The 23,058-nt window shown below is 40.7% G+C and overlaps 1 protein-coding gene across 1 annotated transcript in view; it reads right to left on the bottom strand.

Annotated features, from left to right (window-relative positions):
- Positions 1-23,058, bottom strand: part of SLC2A13 (solute carrier family 2 member 13) — a 173,499-nt gene that overhangs the window by 17,266 nt on the left and 133,175 nt on the right. The window contains exon 7 of the mRNA XM_075742048.1: positions 15,905-16,030. Coding sequence (XP_075598163.1) covers positions 15,905-16,030 — 126 coding nt within the window. The remainder of the gene's footprint in view (positions 1-15,904; positions 16,031-23,058) is intronic.

Below are 23,058 nucleotides of genomic sequence, written 5' to 3'. Positions count from 1 at the left end.
CAGAAAATACTTATCCAAAATATCAGAGAAAGCTTCACCGGAACTAGACGTCATACAAGGTTAAAGTTACAGCAAGGTAACGTTAAAGGAGAAGCAAAGCCCACATCTGCTAAATGGTTTTATGAGAAGACACAAGAATGTATTTTTGCAACTTTAAATATCATTCTGTTTGTTTGCAAGCTAACAAAGAGAATGAAAAAGCAGCAGTGAAAGAGTGCAATGCTTCCAGTAAGGCTCAGAAGGCAACAGCAGGCAATGTAAGATTTTTGCCCTTTTCCCCCCCTCTGAAGGATGTACTCTAATGGTTTACAGTCTCTTACACCCATGTACTTTAAAGACCAAGACCTTCAGTAATTTTTCCTGCTTTTGCATTTGCAGAATACAAACTCTGATCTCAAACCACCACTCCCTACCCCCCCAAAACCCCCCCCAAACCAAACCAAAACCAAAAAGAAAACAATCCAATGTATCACGAGCACAAAACCATCTAGCAATCCTTACTGAAACATTCTTAGTATGCACAAAAACCTTGGGTTTGTCCCTTTTATTGACAGGCATACCCTGTTGATAAAGTTTGTGCTTCTACAAGAGATTATGCCTGCTGGTCCACTGAAATTTCATCTCTCACCACAAAACTTTATTTGTTCATGTCCTCGAACAACTTTTTACTAACCCTAAATCTTGTATCTCTCTTGTTCCTCCTTTAAGACAGATTTTACTGTTTCTTGCAGCTTCCAACCTAATGATGTGATGAAAACTCTAACCACTTTAAAAACACAGAGGTGGGCTCCAGTAGAGTGCCATCAGCAGGTCATGAAGCCTCCCAGATTCCAGTGCTGTACTTAAAAAGTCTAAGACAATCCTCAAAAAGAGCGAGATCCGGTAAGAGACAGAGAAACAGTTAGTTCAATCCTAATTCTCATATTGAAAATTTTTGTTGGGTTAAATGCTGCAGTTTTCACTAATTCTTCCAGTATCACTGACTCTCAAAGAATTTCACTGAGGTACAGATAAGAAAAGAATGTTTAGAAATTTGGGTAAATACAATGGAGGTGATACTGCCCGATATTTTTAAGCCTTTGTCATGATCTATAAATATTTTAGTACTACAGTAGTATCAAGAAATACAAGAAAAACACTGCATTCTACCAGACAGAGTGGAAAAAACACCATGATGTGGTAGAGGGCAAGACCCACTGCTGTAACACCTAAAGCATCACATATTTGTGTGCAGGTCTGGATGGAGATGTGATGTGTGTGATGGGGCTGTGACTCAATGACGTGACTTCCACATGCAGCAGTCAGTGGAACAAGAGAATTATTGCTATCACTGCCTCGGCGACTGCCGTAAATCCTCCCTGTCCCTTCCACCCTGTTCACAGCAATCAAGCACCAAACTGGAAAGAAACGTCTCATGCCACAGCATGGGTGCAGGCACACGGCAAGCTCTTGCAAGAAATGGCATCTGGGAATATTTAATTGATCATGAAATAAATGCCATTTCACAAATTTTAAACACCATGAGCACAAAGCTATCTCCACATGACAACCAGCAAAAAGGTAGCGCAGAAGCATTCTGGAAACAGAATGAGCTATTATTTCCTTCCCAGCAGCCATCAGGGTTGAGAAAGACTTGTGGACTCCCTATGACCCCAGAATGTGCTTTACAGTTTGTCTAGTTGCTTTTCTGTGGTTATACAGAAATAGTTCACTTTTGGAACAACCAGCTTCAGCAGTGAGCACACATATGCAACCCGTGCCTTCATCCAGTCATTGCCGGCTTCCCTTATTTCTCTGGAAGGAGGGAGTGCTCATTAACAATTTGGTCTTTTTTTTCTGATAGACGAACTTTTGGGGGATCTCAGTGATGAGCATTAACTGAAAGTCACCCTGGGGGGCTCATGGAGCTAACCATGGCCACACGATGCTTTCCACTGAAAACCAGATAGATTTGGCCACTCTCTGTAACTGACAGATGCCTGCAGGCAGGCAGGAGGGCTTCATTCTGTTTGAGCTCTTTCAGGCCAAAAATGCTCAGAAATGTAGGACTCGTAGGTATTTTTTGTTAAAGATAGACTGGCATGATAGACTAGTATATTAAATATTTTGGTTGTGTGCAGACCCCTCTCCATAGGTCAGCGCTCCTGGTCTCACCCTGGAGCAGTACTGCTGCTCCCAGCACTTTTGTGAGCAAGTTCTGGGTCATCCCTGCTCTTCCAGTTTTGAGAATTTATGGATGGAGCACCAGTCTCCAGCCAAATTACTGACAGAACTGGGATAATCAAATTGGAGAATTTCTAGCTTCTGTTTCTAGAACTAAAAGCATTTAGTCTTTCAATTGTATCTCCTCGCAGCATGAATATTTAATGATTAGATTACTGAAACAAATTGGTCTGAAAATTATGATGTCAAATGCAGCATTTTAGAATTTCATGTAAGTTTACTATCAAATAAATCTCTACCTAATGTTTAATCTGGTTTGTCTTTTCACCTGATTTTACATTTAATTTACTTAATAATCAGCATTTGTAAAGTTCTTTTGTTACAACAGAAATATGAACCAGCTGCCTATTCACTGCAGAAGTATCAATTCTCCCAGGCGACACCTCTTTCCTACGGTACATGAAGACAGATCGCCTCAATGAATACCGGTGGAAATGGCTGAGCGTAGGGCTTATTAATAACAAGTATCAATATTTTAATATTAAAGTATTATTAACAGAAGAATGTGCAAGAATTGCCAGCATGACGCAACAAAGTCTATTCCATAAAACACAGGCAAAGGCCAGCTGCAAATAAGGAACAATAAGGAACAGCATCTCTTCTCCATCAGTCAAGGAACTACAAGACAGCTCAAGGTCAAAATTTTAGACTTCTGAAGTTGACTAAGAAAAACCCTAGCCAGACTTCTTATTCTTACTTGTGCTTACAAGTAACCTTTATTGACACTTGTGCTGCTCACCATGTGTCAGCAGTATTATCAAAGGAACGTCACCAGCATCTCAAAAGCATCACTTGAGTTAACAATTGCCAAAAGGAATTCTAAGCCCATGGTCAAAAAAGAGCGAAGACAAAGAAATCAGGGTGGTGGTTGTAACTCAGGATGAAGGTAACTTAGCAGAAATACTGACTGGAAGTTCAAGCTCCAAATGAAACAGGTTCTATTTCAGTCTTACAGTCCTGTTTTTTCCGAATGCTTCCAAATACTCCAGAAAGCAATAAAGAATCAGAACAAAATTTATTGCTTTTAATTATCCCAAAGTTTTAGACATGGAAAGTTATTGTACAAAACATGCTCTTAGATTGAAACCTGGTATATCAAGTTAGTAGAGAATGACAAGATTTTATAGTTCAATTCAGAAAAACAAAGTAAATCCCACCCAAATCCCAAACTCAAAACACAGAGGCGACATGCTGACACGATTATAACAAGTTACCAGATGTGGCACTGAATGGTGAGCATTACCAATTCAATTCATCATCCAAATAACTTATTTGCCAAGTTCCAGTCCTGAAGCCCCCGAAAGGCTGCCTGCCCCGCCAGCAGGGAGCCCAGCAGGCAGCCCGGGTCAGGCTCCGCTGCTGCAGGCACACTGCTGAGATTTTAAAGCTACTTCATTTACTGCTTATACCACGCAGCAGTCCCCGCATCTTAGAGTCTGCCAAACTGGCTCTGCGCAGAAATGACTTTCCGTAGAGCTGGTAAAACCTCAGAATCACAATCAGCCATGTATTTCAATGGGAAGCAAAGAGAGAACAAAATATTTATCCTTCTGAAATGAAAAGGAAAATGTGTGGGGGTAAAAATAATTTTATGAAATTGCTTTTTTGTTGTACTCGAAACAAAAAACTATACGGACAAGGAGTTTAAAATATAGATCAATATTACATGTATTAGCATACCTTTTTTAGTGCTTCCCTGCTCTATTTAATTTCTAGTTATTGACATACAAATAAAGTTTATATTTTAATAGTTCTAACAATAACCTTTTGACCAACTTAACCTTCCATGTGAAGTACTGAACTGTTACATTCAATTTTCGTAACAGCAATTTAGACACAAGTACTACATTTTAACTATAGCCAGCAACAGTCTTTCTGCCATTACAACTGAAATGTACCCAGACTAAAAATTTGAGATCTTGTGTTCATCGTTTTAAACAGATGACGGAAGAGTATTTTTAAAAAGGAGCTTTTCCTTGATTCCAGTAGGTGGCAATAGCTGGTGCTTTGGAAGGAGAATGAAGCATCACATCCCTGCTCACACAGCCTGTACTGGGCAGGATCTGAATTAAATCGACCAACAGAGCTATCCAAAAAATGATTCTTCTGCTGTCAGCCCTAAAATTCACTGGAAATCATTTATGTCATAACTGAAAATGGAGCCCCAAGGAGATTTAGATAATACTCTAAGGCTACTTATAACAAGATAATTATTTCACACCTGATTTATAAGAGTGAGCACTTAACAGAGAGTGTTGCTCCACTTTGATTTGTGCATGCAGGTGCAATACCTATCCAAATCTAAGGAATTTTATAAAATACAGAAATTATAAGTGGTTACACTATCTCTAGTTTATAACATTTGCAAACATCGGGTACCAAAGTCTTAATTGCTACATGAAACTCAAAAGTTTGGGATCTGGCAGTAGAACAACTCAGCAGAAATCAAAGTAATCATCTATTTTCCATGGCCTCATGACAACTAAAAAGAACTTTACATAAATAAGTGTTTTTTAACAATAGTTATTTTGCCAAGAAAATATGCTAAATGGGAACATACATCATCTGAATCACAGGTCTGAACAACTAAATAATCATGCACAGCCTCAAACTCATCTCTCATTATCATCTCTGCAAAGCTAATCTGACAGCTGTGGAAAGCTACAGGAAAAAAGAAAGTCTATACATCCTACAAGCAAGAAGAAATGCCCAAAGTGCTGCTGTTCAGAAGTACAACCTGCCATCCAACAGACTGCCCATTTCCTAGCCTGTGCTAACCAACAAGCTGAGTTAAAATAAGGTCATGACTTTAAATCAAATGAATCAATAATTCCAGCTCATCTTGTGCCAGTGAGGGATTGATCTTACTGCCTCTATTCTCAAGGAAATGAACCACACATGCAGACAGCACATACAATAATTTATATGAATTAAACTCATCAAACATATTGAATTATTCAACAGTCCTAATGCAGAAATGTGTTAACTTATTGTCCCTCAAAAAGAAAAAAAACACTCTGAAAAATTCATCCTTTTAAGAAGGGAAGAGATCGTAATTTTACTATATCAGATGATGTGATTATTGAGGAATTACTTATTGTGAATAAAGGTGCACAGGATTTGCATTAGGGATGCTGTTAAAGGTACAAGCTGCTGTATGAAGGGCTGGGTTCAACCCTGCTTAATGTTACAGAATCATAGAATGGGTTGGGTTGGAAGGGACCTCAAAGATCATCTAGTTCCAAGCCCCTGCTGCAGGCAGGGACACCCTCCACTAGACCACGTTGCCCAAAGCCTCATCCAACCTGGCCTTGAACACTTCCAGGGATGAGGCATCCATAACCTCTCTGGGCAACCTGTTCCAGTGCCTCACCACCCTCACAGGGAAGAATTTCTTTCCAACATCTAATCTCAGTCTCCCCTCCTTCAGCTTAAACCCATTACCCCTTGTCCTGTCACTACATTCCCTCATAAACAGTCCCTCACCATCTTTCCTGTAGGCCCCTTCAGGTACTGGAAGGCCGCAATTAGATCTCCCCGGAGCCACCTTTTCTCCAGGCTGAACAATCCCAGCTCTCTCAGCCTGTCCTCATAGGAGAGGTGCTCCAGCCCTCTGATCATCTTCATGGCCCTCCTCTGGACTCACTCCAACAGCTCCATGTCTCTCCTGGACTGGGGCCCCCAGAGCTGGATGCAGTACTCCAGAGCAGAGTAGAGGGGCAGGATCACCTCCCTCGACCTGCTGGTCACGCCTCTCTTGGTGCAGCCCAGGACACAGTTGGCTTTCTGGGCTGCAAGTGCACACTGCCGGCTCATGTTGAGCTTCTCATCACTCAATACCCCCAAGTCCTTCTCCTCAGGGCTGCAATAAAAAATTTCCAACCACATGCATCTTTCGAAAATATTTTCTGCCCCAAAACAAAGAAAATTTCAATTTGGTAAATTCATTTCAGTGTAAAAACCTAAAGGAATCTGCTGAGACAACTTTCACCACATTTTTTTATTTAAATCTGAACCCGAGAGTCAACCACCACATACATGTGAAAAACAACTATCAGAAATAGTTCCCTCAGAAAAAAATAAAATAAAATCCACATGCTCCCAAACATGAGTCAGTTCCTTTTGCTTTGGCTCCAAGGCAGAAGGGGAAATCCCCAGCTCTCTCCCAGCAGTAGCTCCCTGCACGTTCATGCTCTCTGGTGAAGCATCCTGCTCTGCTCCTCGGTCTGATTCCCTTGGTAGGAGAGAGCACTGGGGCCATGCTCTGCCCCTGCTGCCACACTGCTCCGGGGAGAACCCCCCGGGTGAGGCACGGAGGCCTTTCAATCTGTCCCTAAAAAGATGAGCAGCTGAAGAAGCTAATCAGCAGCAGGCTCCTCTGGTCATTAAAAGACTCTTTTCTTGAATGTACATTTTATAAGAGAGGGAGAAAAAACCTGCAAGAATTACCCATATAGCCTAAGCACACTGACAAGAGAATGCCAATTCTCTGATATATGTTGGCTTTTTTTTTCTTCACTTTCCTGCCTATCTCCTTCATCATCTAAAAGCAAACATGTTTTTTAAATGGCAAACAAGATCAGTGTATTCTAGTCCCATCTCAGCTGAACCACAGAATGACTGAAATGAGCAGAAAGCTTGCTCCTTCAACAGGATGCAAATTCAAATTTTAAACGCCACAGCATCTTCTTCCTTGGACCACTTTTAAGTGGTGAAGAGCATTGACTCAAACACAATTTTTTGTTTGACAATAACACAATTTTTCCTGACACAAACCAGCATTTGGAAACGTTTTAGCTCAAGGGCCACTTCTGATTTTCTATTGCAGTTACCTCAATGCTATAGCACCTGAAGTAGTTGTTACAACAACTAACACAAACAGCTGTCAGCATCTGTCTCTTCATCACTCTCTACCAGAATGCCTTTTAAATAGTAACTTAGAGTAAGATCCCAAAGCAGTGTTCAGCAGCAAAGTGCAATACAAACAGATAGAGAACAATGCAAACGATTTTTCAAACTAACCAGACCTGCTTTAAAATCCTATTTTGTGCTGGGTGTCTCTAACAAATAAATTTTGACTTCAGCATATAAACTAAATGTTTCCAGAGTCAGAATACATTCACTTCATAACAGGACTGACTAGGAGTATATTTTGTCCTTCTTTTCAAGCATCCAGAATTTGCCATTGGTTGAGTAGATATAATGAGTTAGAGCTATTAATAGCAATACCTAAGCAATTACCCTAAAGGAATGTAAATAGTTTCAGTTTAGATTATCCTGTTGGTCTGCTCATTTTTTTGGACCTAAAATGCAGATACAATATACAAAGCACCTTAATTGTTCAGGCATTAGATTCAGTCAAAAATAAAATAATACAAAATAGGTTTTCTTTCCTTCAAAAATGAATATGAAGGGACTGTATCATTTGTTAATGTTACAGAAAAATCCCTCCTCAATTTAAATTATTTAAGTACATATATAGATTGTACCACATTTTTAAATACTTAAAAAAGATCTTATCATGGTTATCAGTCCAACCGTGTAATAATTTCCTTTTAAAAGAAGAACTTAAAAACCTGATGCCTCAAAGACTTGAGCAGAAAGAGTGGCAGAAAGGATCGGAACATTAAAATTGCACTTATTTCGCTACCTACTCCTGCATCACCGAGAGCACAGGCTTCATCTATGAGGATACAATATTTTGCATCACTTTACCCTTCTATTCTTCCTATTTGCTCCTACCAGTTAGCAGAGATGGCATTAAAATATGCATAGAAGATTTCTTAAGTTCCTCCTCTAGCTCCCCAGCTCTCCAGAATCACACCAGTATTTGCAACAATTAGACTGCGATACACTGGCTAATATCCTTCTCCTAGAAAAGACCTTGTGCCTTAGATTTTAGGCTGACAAAGTCTGTAATCAGTATCAGATCTTTAATTATTTTTTTTTTGCATTCTTCGCTAACATATATTAGATACACTGAAGTACGTACTCCTAATCAAATAGCACAAATAGCATTGTGTCCTGCCACCCGACTACTCCAGGTTTCCATACTTAGTGGCAATGGGGAATATAATCAGAATTTAATTGTATTTGAATCATAGAATGGTTTGGGTTGGAAGGAACCTCAAGGATCATCTAGTTCCAACCCCCCTGCCATGGGCAGGGACACCCTCCACTAGACCAGGTTGACCAAAGCCTCATCCAACCTTTGGGAGGCATCCACAGCTTCTCTGGGCAACCTGTTCCAGTGCCTCACCACCCTCACAGGGAAGAATTTCTTCATAACATCTCATCTAAATCTACCCTCCTTCAGTTTAAAGCCATTACCCCTTGTCCTGTCACTCCATGCCCTTGTGAACAGTCCCTCTCCAGCTTTCCTGTAGGCCCCTTCAGGTACTGGAAGGCTGCTCTAAGGTCTCCCTGGAGCCTTCTCTTCTCCAGGCTGAACAACCCCAACTCTCTCAGCCTGTCCTCACAGGAGAGGTGCTCCAGCCCTCTGATCAGCTTCGTGGCCCTCCTCTGGACTTGTTTCTTGAAAACACAAATATTTTGGTTTTCTTTCCTAAATGATCCTGGAGGGGAGATTCTGTGTTCTGGTTCCTACTTAAGTAGTGATGAATATTTCAATTTACCAAACATTTAGCATATTGTCCAGAAAGAAATTTTGCTAAGGCCACTGATTATAATCGCAGCTTTTCTGAGTGCTGCCAATATACATGCAGATATAAATATTCTGTAGATCCTGATACTTTCCTGAATCATTTACTCTCCCTCTACTACATTTCTACTTTACAAATGTGAGAATCATAATTCTATGTAAAATCTTCATCTATCAATCTGAAATTGATAGATTTTGATAGTAAGAGAAACTAGTTTCTGCTCTGAATTGCTGCTGCATTTGGAAGCACTTTTCAATGCAGGCCCTTGTAGAAAGATTCCAAATCATCATTTTAGCATAAAATCTTCTACCAATACTTCCTGCATGACAAAATGAGCAATGTCTACTCACGGACAGAAGAGTACTTCATTCCTGGAAGGCTGCTCTGGTGCTAGCCTTTCTGTGGTAACAAGAAAGGTTTGTATACTCGTTCCCCATGACATACTGAAAATAGATTCTCAGTCTTTAAATGTGTGAATACACACATACATTTTTGGTGTCAGTAAAGCAGTCACAGCATTTTGTACAAATGTACTTGTCACGTAGCAAAAGCATCTTTATAAGACAGTGATTAGCAAAACAAGCGTAATGAACTTATGTCTGTCTTTATTTACAAGTGGCAAAAGGAACTGACATTTGTACATAAATCTAATGTTGCTAGAAAGAAAAAGTATTCTGATCACTTTAGCAGTCTCATCTGCTATGCATTAGGCAACAGGCAGCACTGTATGAATGTAAAGCTCCCCAGAATACTCCCGAGGCTGTGACAGGCACTGGCATGTCCCCTGTTGGACTTAAACCAGGCTGTTGTCTGAGAATCCAGCTAATGAACTCCCATGTTGTTTTTTTTAACCAATGGAATCTAGTTAGCATCCAGGCTCAAATGCCAAGGTCAAATGGCACATTCCTGTGGTAGAAACTCTCCTGAAGCTGGGAACCAGGGTTTGACTGCCTGCCTGACCTGCTGCCTCACATTGTGGGATAATTTAAACCAAATTTTTCCCGGAAGAGGTTTCTGAGATACAGCTAAGCTCCTCAGCAAACTGATGGATACAAGCAACAGGCACACAGTGACACATAACAGCATTACTGAGCATCTGTAAACATGCCATTAATTTTACATGGAAGGAAGGAGCTGAGGAGAGCGCTGGCCAGAGGAAAATTAAGAGCTTTCCAAATGCAGAGCTCTTCTTGCACTCAGTTTTGCAATGAATGCCCTGAGAGAAGGGAATGCTTCTTTATATCGACGAGAGCAGGATTCTTCATGAAGCATTAAACTCCCATGGCAGGAAGATGTTCCTTTAACGAAATTAATAAAAATGGCTGAAGAAAGCAAATCACTCAGTTCCTCTCCCTTTATAGATTTCTGTTCCCCATCGTCCTCCTTTGGGGACTGTGGAGACCTGCCAGCTAATTTTGTGGACAGGATGGCTTCTAGGCTTGCCTCTGATCTGCAGATGATGTTATTATTTCTTCATAATTGTTTACTGTATAAAGTCAACATCTTTCCCTCCAGAGGGAGATTGCTCAGAGTCATTCATAAGAGCCTTTTAGCTCACAGTTGTGGGCCTGCTGTGGTCTTGACAACATACATCAAGGTTAATGTCATGTCAAGGCACTATTAGTAGCTCCTTTCCTTGCATGGTTATTCTTTCAACTGTAAGAATATTAATGCAATTTAAAGTTACTTCTAGAGTATTCTTGGATGGCCTTTAGGGTTATTGCAATTACATGGATAGAAGTTTCAAGGTTTCTGAGAGTAGTGTGGGAGTAATTGCAACTGTGGGGAAAAATCAGATCTCGGTTTGTGCTCTGAAAGCAATCACCTCCGCGTTCAGTCCTGCCTGAGAGACGGACTCCGCCCGCGACCTCTGTCATGACACCTGAGCTTCATATTGGAACTTTCCCATTGCATACCCATCTGTACAAGCGAGATAATGCTTTTTATCAACATTATGGGGATTTTATAATTTGATGTTCATGAAGAGAACAGGACTGCCAGCCTTTCTGCACTACAGCTAAATGCAAAACTTCCCTAAATCTTGGAGAACAGAATGCCAACGCAGAACCCTCAGATCACAGAAGACACAGCTCTTCTTCTTTTATTACAAAGTGAATAATTTAAGAATATTCTTGCTCACTGTCTTGAAACCATCCTTTATACATCCCTGGAAGCAGAGCTGGAAGCAGCAAGGTTTGCATGTCAACAGTTGTGGTGTTAACTGGTGCAGTAATACCAAGGGCTGCAAAACACCTGACTGTGCTGGTGCCCTGGGCAAGACGCTCCTCTCCGTATTATTCCAATACCAGTCAGGCTTATGTAATTGATTAAATAAATTTTTAAAAAAATCTGTATTCTTTGCCTTACATCTATGATCTTACAAGTGCACCTGTTGCACATTACCCATGCTGCTTCAAGGCCTGAGCTGGACTTGGTCAGATTTATTCTTATGTGATCTCCCTCCCCAAGGCCACTGCTGGCCACTGAGTTCCATATATTCAAAAGAACTAAAATGTTATATTCTCCTTGAAAAACATTTGGACGCTCTAATTGTCTCCCTAGGTTTCTATGACAACCACAGCAACATAAACAGCCTTGCTGGCAGTCACAGGAGACCAAAATCTCTGCGCTCTCCTCTCCTCTCCCCAGAACTTCTCAATTTAGAACATACCACAACTGAATAAATATGAACAACAATAAACATAGAGGTGGTGTCTAGTACACCAGGCTGGCACTGGGGAAACTTCTTGCAAATAGAAATACATTACAGTATTTTATGATAACAGTCAAAACATTGCTCGTTACATCAGCGTTATCGAAGTACCTTGGGATCAACTGTGAAGAGCAGTGCAAAGCTATAAATATATAAACAGGAAGGTTTTCTATGTCAGCTTGCACGGCTGCAGAGTTTTAAAAAAATATGACAAGGCCTTCTCTGTCGGTGCCTCTAAGCACCTCTCGCCTTGCTGGTAGGTTACACATCAGGAATAGATAAGCCCCTGAGCGAGTGTCAGGATGGTTAGGGTTAAGACGGCTGTAGAGCTATGTGGTTGCACGCACATCATGTGATGTGACCGTAGGCACCTCTCCATGGCTGCAGCTCCCAGCTTTCCAGCAGGAAAATCATAAACAAAATGTGATCGCAGCAGCAGTGAAATGCTCTGCACGGCACCGTCAATGCGAGCCCAGCAGAAGTCGTTTCTCTGAACCTCCTGCATCAGGCAGAATAGTCAGAGCTGCTGCTTTTGCTAACACTCAGGCAAGCTGAGGTCCAACAAATCCCAAATAAATAGCTCAGGTCTTCCTGCTCTCCTGAGCAAAATGGCAAAATAAATTGGCCATAGGAAGCCAGTGCAACTCTGGAGGTTTTAAGCCATTAAAACCCATTCAGCCAATAATGGATGGGATGAAGCTATCAGAATACACAGGAGTTATGAAGAGGCTGCATGGTTATCAGATGTCCATAGATCACAAAATCATCTTCCAAATTGTTAAACCAGTTTCTGATCATAAAAATGCCATGTATTTTTAAAATAACTGCCACTGTACATCCAGCATGTGACAAAGTAACTTTGTGAAATGAAGAGATGTAATTTCAAGCATCAGCACAGACGTAATTTCTTCACCAGTGCTGCTACTTTGTCTTAGGCACTTGTTCTCTCTCTTGCTGCTAAAAAGACACAGATGATTCCTGCTGCTCTGAGACACAACCACGGATGTAACCATGCCGTTTTCACTGCAGCAATCTTCTCACTTGGAGAGGAAATCCTACGGCTTTGTGGGACCGATTTTGCTGTAAAGCAGACTCAGGATTTGAGGAAGGAGAGCTGGGGGGGTACGTGACTGTGAACCCTTGGAAGCCAAAATCTATGGGGATTCCCTCTGGACCAGTATGCAGAAATATACGGATCTGTGAGGAAGAGTGAAACTCTTGCCTGTTCCACAGGGCTTGGAAGGCACAGCAGGTGCCACCTGACATTTCACAGCTTGAAGGACCGGTTTTTAGAAAACTGCCTGATTACACAGACCAGGTGGAGGTGAGAGAAGAAATTAATGAAACAAACACTAGAAATGGGGATGAACATACAATCTTTGGAAAAAGAAATGTGGATATTTCATTGGTTTTCCTTCTTAAGGCAGGACTTTGACTCTAGTGACTACCAATATAAGAAATTTAAAATTGTTTTGTTTTCTCTTGAAAGATTTTGAACGGAGCCCTTACGCTATGGAATTATTGTACATATGGAAATACTGTATTTTGCAATACGGAAAGGAAATATTTCTTCTTTCCTATCCAGTTTGCGCCAATAGGCTGTACAGCAAGGAGTGCTATGTGAGAATGAATCATGAATATAAAAGGATTACTGATGCCCACAATTACTACATGTAAACAATAACATGGCCTAATAGTTTGATTTTATCTATCAACTATTCGTAATAAGTTTATGTTTCCATTTACATCTTCCTGTATGCTAGTATGATTTTACTATCTACAGACATGCTACTTAAAACTACAGCATATAAGACATGAATAACTTGGAATACAAAGAGAGATCTGTTACCTTACAAATATGAAAGTCCAAGTGCTGGTGAGCGCATCACGATATTAGGTAATAGGCAAGGTATGTTGCATAATGCGCCATTGAAGATAGTCACAGAACAAGCCAGAGGGATGAGATTTTGTAGTTTTCACAGTGAGTTATTAATAAAGAGTAATAGCCCCAAAATATCACAGTGCTTTTAAATGAGGATGTGGTGGGTTGGCCCTGGCTGGGGGCCAGGTGCCCACCAGAGCCGCTCTATCACTCCCCTCATTCACTAGACAGGGGAGAAAAGGTATAACAAAAAGCTTATGGGTCGAGATAAGGACAGGGAGAGGTCATTATCTAATTATCATCACGAGCAAAACAGATTTAGAACTTAGAGAGGGAATTCATCTAATTTATTACTAAGCAAAAAAGAGTAGAGGAATGAGAAATAAAATCAACTCTTAAAACACCTCCCCCCACCCCTCCCATCTTCCTGGGCTCAACTTCACTCCCGGCTTCAACCTCCGCCCCCCTCAGCGGCAACAGGGGGACGGGGAGTGGGGGTTACGGTCAGTTCATCACACGGTGTTTCTGCTGCTTCTTCATCCTCAGGGGAAGGACTCCTCTCATCATTCCCCAGCTCCAGTGTGGGGTCCCTCTCACGGGAGACAGTCCTTCATGACCTTCTCCAAAGTGAGTCCTTTCCACGGGCTACAGTCCTTCATGAACTGCTCCAGCGTGGGTCTCTCCCACGGGGTGCAGACCTTCAGGAGCAAACTGCTCCAGCGTGGGTCCCCCACGGGGTCACAAGTCCTGCCAGCAAACCTGCTCTGGCGTGGGCTCCTCTCTCCACGGATCCACAGGTCCTGCCAGGAGCTTGCTCCAGCGTGGGCTTCCCATAGGGTCACAGCCTCCTTCGGGCGCCTCCACCTGCTCCAGCGTGGGGTCCTCCATGGGCTGCAGGTGGAATCGCTACACCCCCTCATCCTCCCTCCATGGGCTGCAGGGGGACAGCCTGTTTCACCATGGTCTTCACCACGGGCTGCAGGGGAATCTTGCTCCGGCGCCTGGAGCACCTCCTCCCCCTCCTTCTGCACTGACCTTGGTGTCTGCAGAGTTTCTCACATCTTCTCACTCCTCTCTCCGGCTGCAAAAGCACTCTCTAACTGTTTTTTTTCCTTCTTAAATATGTTATCACAGAGGCACTGATTGGCTTGGCCTTGGCCAGCGGCGGGTCCGTCTTGGAGCCGGCTGGCATTGGCTCTGTCAGACACAGGGGAAGCTTCTAGCAGCTTCTCACAGAAGCCACCCCTGTAGCCCTCCTGCTACCAAAACCTTGCCATGCAAAACCAACACAGAGGATTACAAAGAATATAAGCTACCCGCTTCCACATCTGGAATGAACTACTAGGCCTAACATTCTAATAGTATTGAAATCAAAAAGAGAGCAATTTTAGAGCCACTTGAAATTAATGATTTTACAATTAGTAGATATTTTCATACTTCCAACCTCTGTCCAATATGACTCTCTGCCACTAAGGCACTTGGTTTTAACTTCTAAGAAATACACACGAAAGTTAAAAAAAAATAATAAAAAAGCCCAAGCCGCCACATGGATTCTTTGCGTATTTCCCAAGCATGTTTATGGCATGTGGGTGGCATAGATGAATTATGGCGAGGAGGTTTCATCAGCAGTAATTACACATTTTATCAGCAGTAATTATATAATTCCCTTGTGGCACTGAACCATTCTAAACTCTAATCAAAGCCCTAATCATTATTAAAGTATTGATAAAGCCCTTACAGTCCATTGTTTCAACTCATAAAGCTGTTCCTTAAGAATAGTCAATACCAAAAAACTTGAAGACTGCTGTGATTTCACAGGAAATCTTTGTGCTTCTTAAGAAAAATAGGTGTGATGTATTTTGCACTTGCATCAGGACTTTTCTATGAATGCACGTATTTTTACACCCCAAGTGCAATGTATGGCATGATGCTGCTTTTCAGGACAGGAACACAGAAATCTGTGGCCACAAACCATGCTTTTGACAATTTGACTTTTCAGATTTTTATCATTTTAGATTATTCAGCTGAGCAACACAGTTTCTTTAGTAGGTCAATATTAAAAGTGTGGTTTAATTAAAGCATTTAAAAGAAAATTAATTCAGAGGCCTTTAAGTGTATACCTAGGGAATATACCCCTCAAATGAATGAAGATATCAGGGAAAAGTAATTTTCATAATTGCTAGTGTACTTTTGCCATTCTTTCTAAGTGGCAGACTATACCAAATTGCTGCATACATCAGTGTCAAGGCTTTTATTTAGAACAGTTGTTATAATGTAATCACCCATTTTTGACAACACCAAGTTGGTTTTTTCTTCCAGAACATCCTAAGAGTAACATTTTATGTAAAAGCAAAAGTGTTCTCAATAGCATAAAATACACCATCAGTAGAGCACAAGACTAGAAAATCTTGAACAGTGACATACCTGCCCCATGCTGCTTTCATTGTAGAATCTTTATCGACAGGAATGCATGAGGACTCAATAACACTTGATTTATTCAATTTGTAGCAGAGACCACAGTCTGGATCTAACATACATCCATTACAATAACTGAAAGAGAAAGAAATAAATACTTAAGCAACACTTTATTCATTTGTACATGTCAAAACCAGCATCTCCTCATCAATCTTGGGATGCACATAGTCAAGTTGTCAGTGTTGGAGACAAGATAATAGAAACTGCCCAAAACCTACTACAGATTGCTTTCACCTTCTTCTGTATCCCATTTTGGTGGCCCAGTTGTAAACCTTCCAGTGACACCTCATCAGGCTGTAGAACGCACTCATGGAATGAATTTTAATTAAAAAAAGACAAATTGCGGTTGAAAAGAAAGAATCTTCTACTTCTGCGTCAAAGTAACCTGCTCATTGATGTGGGGTGAGCAGTGGACATTGTCTACCTGGATTTCTCCAAGGCTTTTGATACAGTTCCCCACAGCCCCCTCCTAGAGAAACTGATGCATTATGGTCTAGACAAGCAGTCCATGTGGTGGGTGGGGAACAGGCTGATGGGACGTACCCAGAGGGTGGTGGTAAATAGTTCTTTTTCAAACTGGCAACCTGTCATAAGTGGTGTTTCCCAGGGATCAATCCTGGGTCCAACACTGTTTAATATTTTCGTAAGTAATCTGGATGATGGGATCAAGTGCACCCTGATGAAGTTTGTGGATGATGCCAAACTGAGTGGGGAAGCAGACACTTCAGAAGGGAGAGCCATCCTGCAGGAAGACCTAGATAGGCTGGAAGAGTGGGCTAACAAGAACCTTATGAAGTTCAACAAGGACAAGTGTAAGGTCTTGCACCTGGGAAAACATAATCCAGGAGTGTAGCACAGACTGGGATCCACCTGGCTGGAGTGCAGCTCTGTGGAAAGGGACCTGGAGGTCCTGGTGGACAACAAGCTCAATATGAGCGAACGGTGTGCTGCAGTGGCAAAGAAAGCCAACAGGATGCTGGGTTGCATCAACAATGGCATCATTGGCAGAGATAAAGAAGTCATTATCCCACTCTACTCAGCACTTGTCAGGCCACACCTGGAATACTGTGTTCAGTTTTGGTACCCAGTATACAAAAAGATGTGGACTGGCTGGAGAGGGTCCAGAGAAGGGCCGCCAGGATGACCAAAGGACTGGGAAGCCTGCCATATGAGGAAAGGCTGACAGAATTGGGTTTGTTCAGCCTTGAGAAAATAAGGCTTAGGGGTGACCTCATCACCATGTTCCAGTACTTAAAGAGTGGCTACAAGGAAGATGGAGACTCCCTGGAGTTACGTGGAAAAGCTGAGGGGTAATGGGTGCAAGTTGCTCCTGGAGAGATTCCGACTGCACTCTGGAGGAAAATTTTTCATAACGAGAACAATCAGCCATTGGAATAATCTCCCAATGGAAGTGGTGAATTCCCCAACACTGGACACTTTTAAGATTTGGCTGGATGGAGTGCTGGGCCACCTTGTCTAGATGGTGCTTTTGTCTAGATGGAGCTTTTGCAAAGAAAGGTTGGATCAGATGATCCTTGAGGCCCCTTCCAATCTGGTATTCTATGATTCTAGAATCATACATTATACCTAATAACCAAACTAGGATTTGGACACATACGATGTGGGAATCAGTTTGAGATCACAATACCATGTCTCCATGTGGGAACTTGGCACCTGGATTCCCACTGTATTCGATGGACAGAGACAATATGTCAATGGAGCCAATTCACATGCAGGTATGTAGTGCCAAAAAATACCTCACTTGCCCTTTCGGGCAGTGCCTTATAGGCATCTAGTGCCCAAAAATACCTCTGCCACTATAGCGTGTGCAGGGGTCTCACAGATCATTCCTGTGCATCACACTTGCTAGCTCCATACAGATATCTCTGATGTCCTTGGTAGTCTCAAAGAGCAAGAGATGTTTACATTTAGGCAAAGTTTCTTCAATGCCATCGTGCAAGCTATTCAAGTGACTAGAGAGTAACACTGTTCTCTAGATTCCACTGGTTGCATTGACCACATCCCTACTGACCACTGGAAGCCTAGACATCAAATGTCCTACAGATACTTCTCTTAGGTGTCAGTCTAAAACCTGCCCCTGAGAACAAACTGAGTGGGATTTGGGCATGTGAGCTATGAAGATATTTCAAAACCCTTCATGCAGAGCAAGTTATCTGAAAGCTTCTAGCACAAGCTTCCCTAGATCTTGCTCAAGACCATTGCTACTGTGGTTAAACTACCCAGGTATTTATCTTCCCTGGAAGCCATTCAGAGATACATTCTCATCAGTAAAGCCCCTGATACATTCTAAGGGATAACTTTAGGAGTTGAAAATAGGAGAATGAAAAATGGTAAAACATGGAGTAAGTCTGGAAATTTGAAATTAAAATTAAACTTTGAAATGTAACATCTGGAAATGTATAATTAAGGTGACCAAAATAGCTTCAACATATATCCCTGTAACCACAAAACCAAAGAAACAATCCTTTCTGAGTGTGTATCTTTATCATAACAATGACTTAGTGAATGAAGAAATAATCTGCTTAAGCTACTATATCATTATGAGAAAAAGTAAAAGTATATCAAAGTATAAAGTATAACAAAGTCCCAAGAAACTGAGTCAGTAAAGCAGATTATATGGATTTAAAAAGTCAGAAAGTACGTGCTTAAAATCTAGTCATTCGAACTTTTCTTACTATGATGTTTCTGAAAGAGTTATAATAGGGTCAATTCACACCGTAATTGGAAAAAAGATGGCTGGGAAAGTCTTAAAAACAATGTACTCATTTGCATTTTCCTACTTCTCCCAAGTTTCAGAAATGTGTGCTCTTTGTTATTGTGTGCTTTGTAAATTATCAAATTACTGCAGAATTTCCATGGTGTCTACTTTTTAGAAAATAAATGTATTTTAAGTACACCTTCCTCTTGCTTAACTGATAGGTCAAATTCAGGTTTGAACAGCTTTTGTTTGTTTTATATTAGGAAAGCTGCATTAAATCAGCTCTTTAAATAGAGATATAAACTGCAGAAAGCATTTTTTCAACAGAGATGAAATAAAACTTTCAGGTAGAAGTCAATCATCTCACTGTAGTAAACATTTCTTCTCTTGTAAAGATAAATGAGAAAATGATAACTCTGCAATTATCAGTTATGAAAGGAAAAGACAATTCCAATATTACATTAGCGAGATTTAGTTACATTTTGTTAATCAATATTGGGACAGCAATGGGCAGCAACCCAAACAGTTGACAGGAACAGAAGACTGTAGATGAATAGTTTTATAAATCACAAGTGTGTTTAAGTATGTAATAATATTTAAATAACTAAAAAATTATATCATTTTCTAGTTAAAAGAATCCTATGATATCAAACAGGATGCTGATATATGATTTGTAAATTTTGAAATTGTAGAACATCTTCCACTCAAATTATGTTGTATATCAAAGTACCTTTCAACAACAAGAATTTCTAAGACGACCCAGGGTACTAGCACATCCAGCATGGCAGCCTGGCATAGAAAGCAGACATTTCCAAATGCTACATGCTATCAGGTGCAGCAGTGGATTTTTAAGTCAACTATATGGAAATTATAGTCAATGTGAACATCACGTGCAAAATTTAACAAAATAAAGGGGACTTTAGGCAACAATTCTCTTAAGAAAATTTCAAGTTTTCACTGTATTTATTCTTTTTAGGCTTTACTTCAAGTAGAAATATAGTCAAATACCCAACACCAGCCAGAACATCAGCAGGACACAGGAATGCAGAGGGATGACAATTAGACACAGCGATGAGTGTCATCTTTATAGTATTGCCAGCAGAGGACAGGATGGGGACTGGATGCCTTATCATTTCCCTCAATGTCCTCACAAAAATCGATACATGAGATGAATGACAGAACTGAACCGTGCATTGCCAGTTCCGTCCTACTGGGCTCACTCTTTGGATCACTCCACATAATCGCATATGCCGCTGGGTATCAGTAACCAGTCAGCTGGGAAGCAGAAGGTACCTTAATTCTTCCTCCCTCCCCACCCAGAAAAAAATTGAGAAATTTGATTACTGATTTCAGTGTCTGCCTACATAGCTGTTAATTCAGCGGTTCCTCGGGCTTTACTGGGTATGCACAACTGTGTCTTTCAGTTGGCATTCAAGATAATAAAGGCTGCTGGATTTCATGTCATGCCAAATGTCAGAGGTTATAGTTACTCATAACAGTTTAAATAATTTAAAATTATTATTTTCCACAGCTTTTCTGAAGCTTGTCTTTCAGGTTGAAAAGTTAAACAACGAATATTTAAAACCCCTTTGCCTTTGGGTTAGGATTTTCTGCCATTAGCTACACAGTGAGTTCATACAATCAGACTTTTGACTTTAGCTCTTAGAGACAAGAACAATTTGTGTCAGAGGAAACCCAGAAATTCAATATACAACACTTAAAGCCCTTTCAAATGTAACTCCCAGCAGACTTAGGGTAGGCGGTTGCTTTTCAGACCATTTAGCATTCTTCTGTGCCCCGTTTTATCGCTGATATAAATTTTTTATGTTGACTTTGATGAGGTAGGTAGTCATTGCTTTTTCCAAGATGAAGATCAATGCTTTTTTCTTCCAAAATTCCAACATATACACATTAAAACTGTTTCATAACACAATAAAACAATCTGTATGGGTTAATAAAGACTAATGATCACTGAAGATGCAGCATGAAATAAGAAAGGAAGACATTTTTTAATAAGCAGCAATTTAAAAACTACCAAAAAAATCATGTGCTGAGGCTCTTTAAATTTCTCTCTCAAAAAATGGAAGTAAAATATATAGTAGTTTCAGGCTTCTGCTCTTCTGCACTCTAGCCCTGTTATTATTTGTCAAACAAAAATATTTACATAATTTGAAATTGAGCTCATATTCTTACATACATGCTCATAGTGATGTAAATAAATTAGGACACACAATATACCAGGAAAATAAATGCCCAGTATAATACTTATGGACATGTAACTATCCACTACAGATCTCCTTCCTGTTCTCAAACGTACCTTCTTATCAGTCCTACCCAGATATACCCAAATATATGTCAGAATATAAATCTTTAACAATACTGATATTTCTTCAAATCTGCACCAGAGATCAGTTATGGCCTTGAAAGATCTATACCAGAATACTCCAGGATGTCTATGTTAAGAAGGAAATTTGCATCCAATTATAAATGGGAGATGTTTCTTGTACTTTATAATGAAATATTTATATCCATGCTAAGGTTATGAGCTACTGTCTTGCAAACAGGTTCCTCTGTGAAGAGCCAGTTGAAAATTCCCAGGCAGGATGGTTCTCAATCAGAGACTGACAAGTCATCAAGATTGAAATACCTAAGAGAGATTATTTGATTTTGATGAAACCAGGCAACATTACAGCAGAAAGGTTTCACAATGTGCCTAGTTCCCTCCCCGCTTACCAGCTGGGCTCCTAGGCAACCCAACAAGAAGGCAAGCGTCTAGACTTCAGATGCTTCAGCCCATGTAGCAGAATAACAACAACCTGGAATGTGAGGCTCCAGAAGCCCAAAGTTGCCCAGCTTCTTTGCAGCTCAGTGGCATGAAGTCTACACAAAAGTCTCAGTAGCTTGGCCCCTCAGTTTATTTGGAACTGCCATGGAATGGGATTTTGGGGTTCCTGCCTTGTTGTCAGACCATGTTTATTGACAAGCTGATGAACCATTAGGGGACTAGACATCCCCAAATCTGCAATTCCCAACTCCGATTCTGCCAACTCAATCGAGGCTTCCATGTCTTCTTCATCTGACCAAATGGGAATATCTGATGTCTGCACAGCCTGACAGCACTAACTTCAAGGTCCCTTGCTAGCAGTTTCTTGCCAGCCTGAGCACCACTAGCTTTCAGGATGCTCTGCTCTGGAGCAACCTGCCCAATTAACTGTTCCTGAGGTTACAGGTTGATCCCAAAGGTCACAATTCCTTCCTCTTTCACAAAGAAGTTAACGTATATAGATGAGTTATTAATTTGGTAGCTGTGCACATTTTTCTTAATACCAAAATTACTGGGTTTTTTTTCTTCCTACGGCTGTAGTTTACTAGCCTCTAGTGCAGTCTCTAAAAAGATCGAATAAAATCTCTGACCTGCTAAACTGACCCTCCAGATGCCAATGAAAAGTTCATAATTGCTTCTTCCCCTGCTTTTTCCCCACTGCTTAGAATACTCTATACTTACACTTGGTTTGCCATTATATTTTGTGCTTTAAATTTGTAAAATGACCTTGTAAATAATGACTTTCCTACGACTCTCAGGAGTCTCTTAATTTGAGCTGCAAATTGTACCTTGCCACTTTTTGTTGAGTGATTTAGCAGTAAAAGGCCTTTGCCCAGTGCTCTTGCTCTGCAAGTGCTGTGTCTCTTTTTGTCTGATTATTTTGTCTTTTTCAGGCTGAACCTCAATTTCTGAATTGTTCATTTCAAAGCATTTAATCAATTCTCACTTTTGCCACATTTTAAGAAACTTTCAATTTTGCCTTCTATATTCTGTTATCCAATTATAAAACTACATTAATAAGTTACTATCATCCAATTACAGTAATACAAACTGAGCTTGATAATATATTATGAACTGTGTAATTCTTTTCCAGAATGTAACACCTGATTTCATAATTTTCTACATGGGTAGCGTGAACAGCCTGTCAAAGTATCAAAATGTCCACAAATACAGATGCGTCTTGGGGATGGACTCCTTCTACTTGTTTTGGATTCATCAGTCTTCACTGAGCATATGCTGCACAATCAGCCCGTGTATGTGAAGAAGTAGCTATACGTGAAAATCTGATACACTTGCAACATGCAAGACATTTTGCTCATGCCCTGTCTTCTCCACAGAATAAATTCCACCATTGTGAGCTTGTTAAACTGTGGTGGGACGACCCTGGCTGGGGGCCAGGTGCCCACCAGAGCCGCTCTATCACTCCCCTGTTTCATTAGACAGGGGAGAAAAGGTACAATGAAAGAAAACTTACGGGTCGAGATAAGGACAGGGAGAGATCATTCTCTAATTATCATCACGAGCAAAACAGACCGAACTTAGAGAGGGAATTCATCTAAT

Source organism: Balearica regulorum, chromosome 1, assembly GCF_011004875.1.
Source record: "Balearica regulorum gibbericeps isolate bBalReg1 chromosome 1, bBalReg1.pri, whole genome shotgun sequence".
In the NCBI taxonomy this organism is placed as follows: Eukaryota; Metazoa; Chordata; class Aves; order Gruiformes; family Gruidae; genus Balearica; species Balearica regulorum.
The sequence above is the reverse complement of the archived record's forward strand: the minus strand, read 5'-3'. Positions and strand labels throughout refer to the sequence as shown.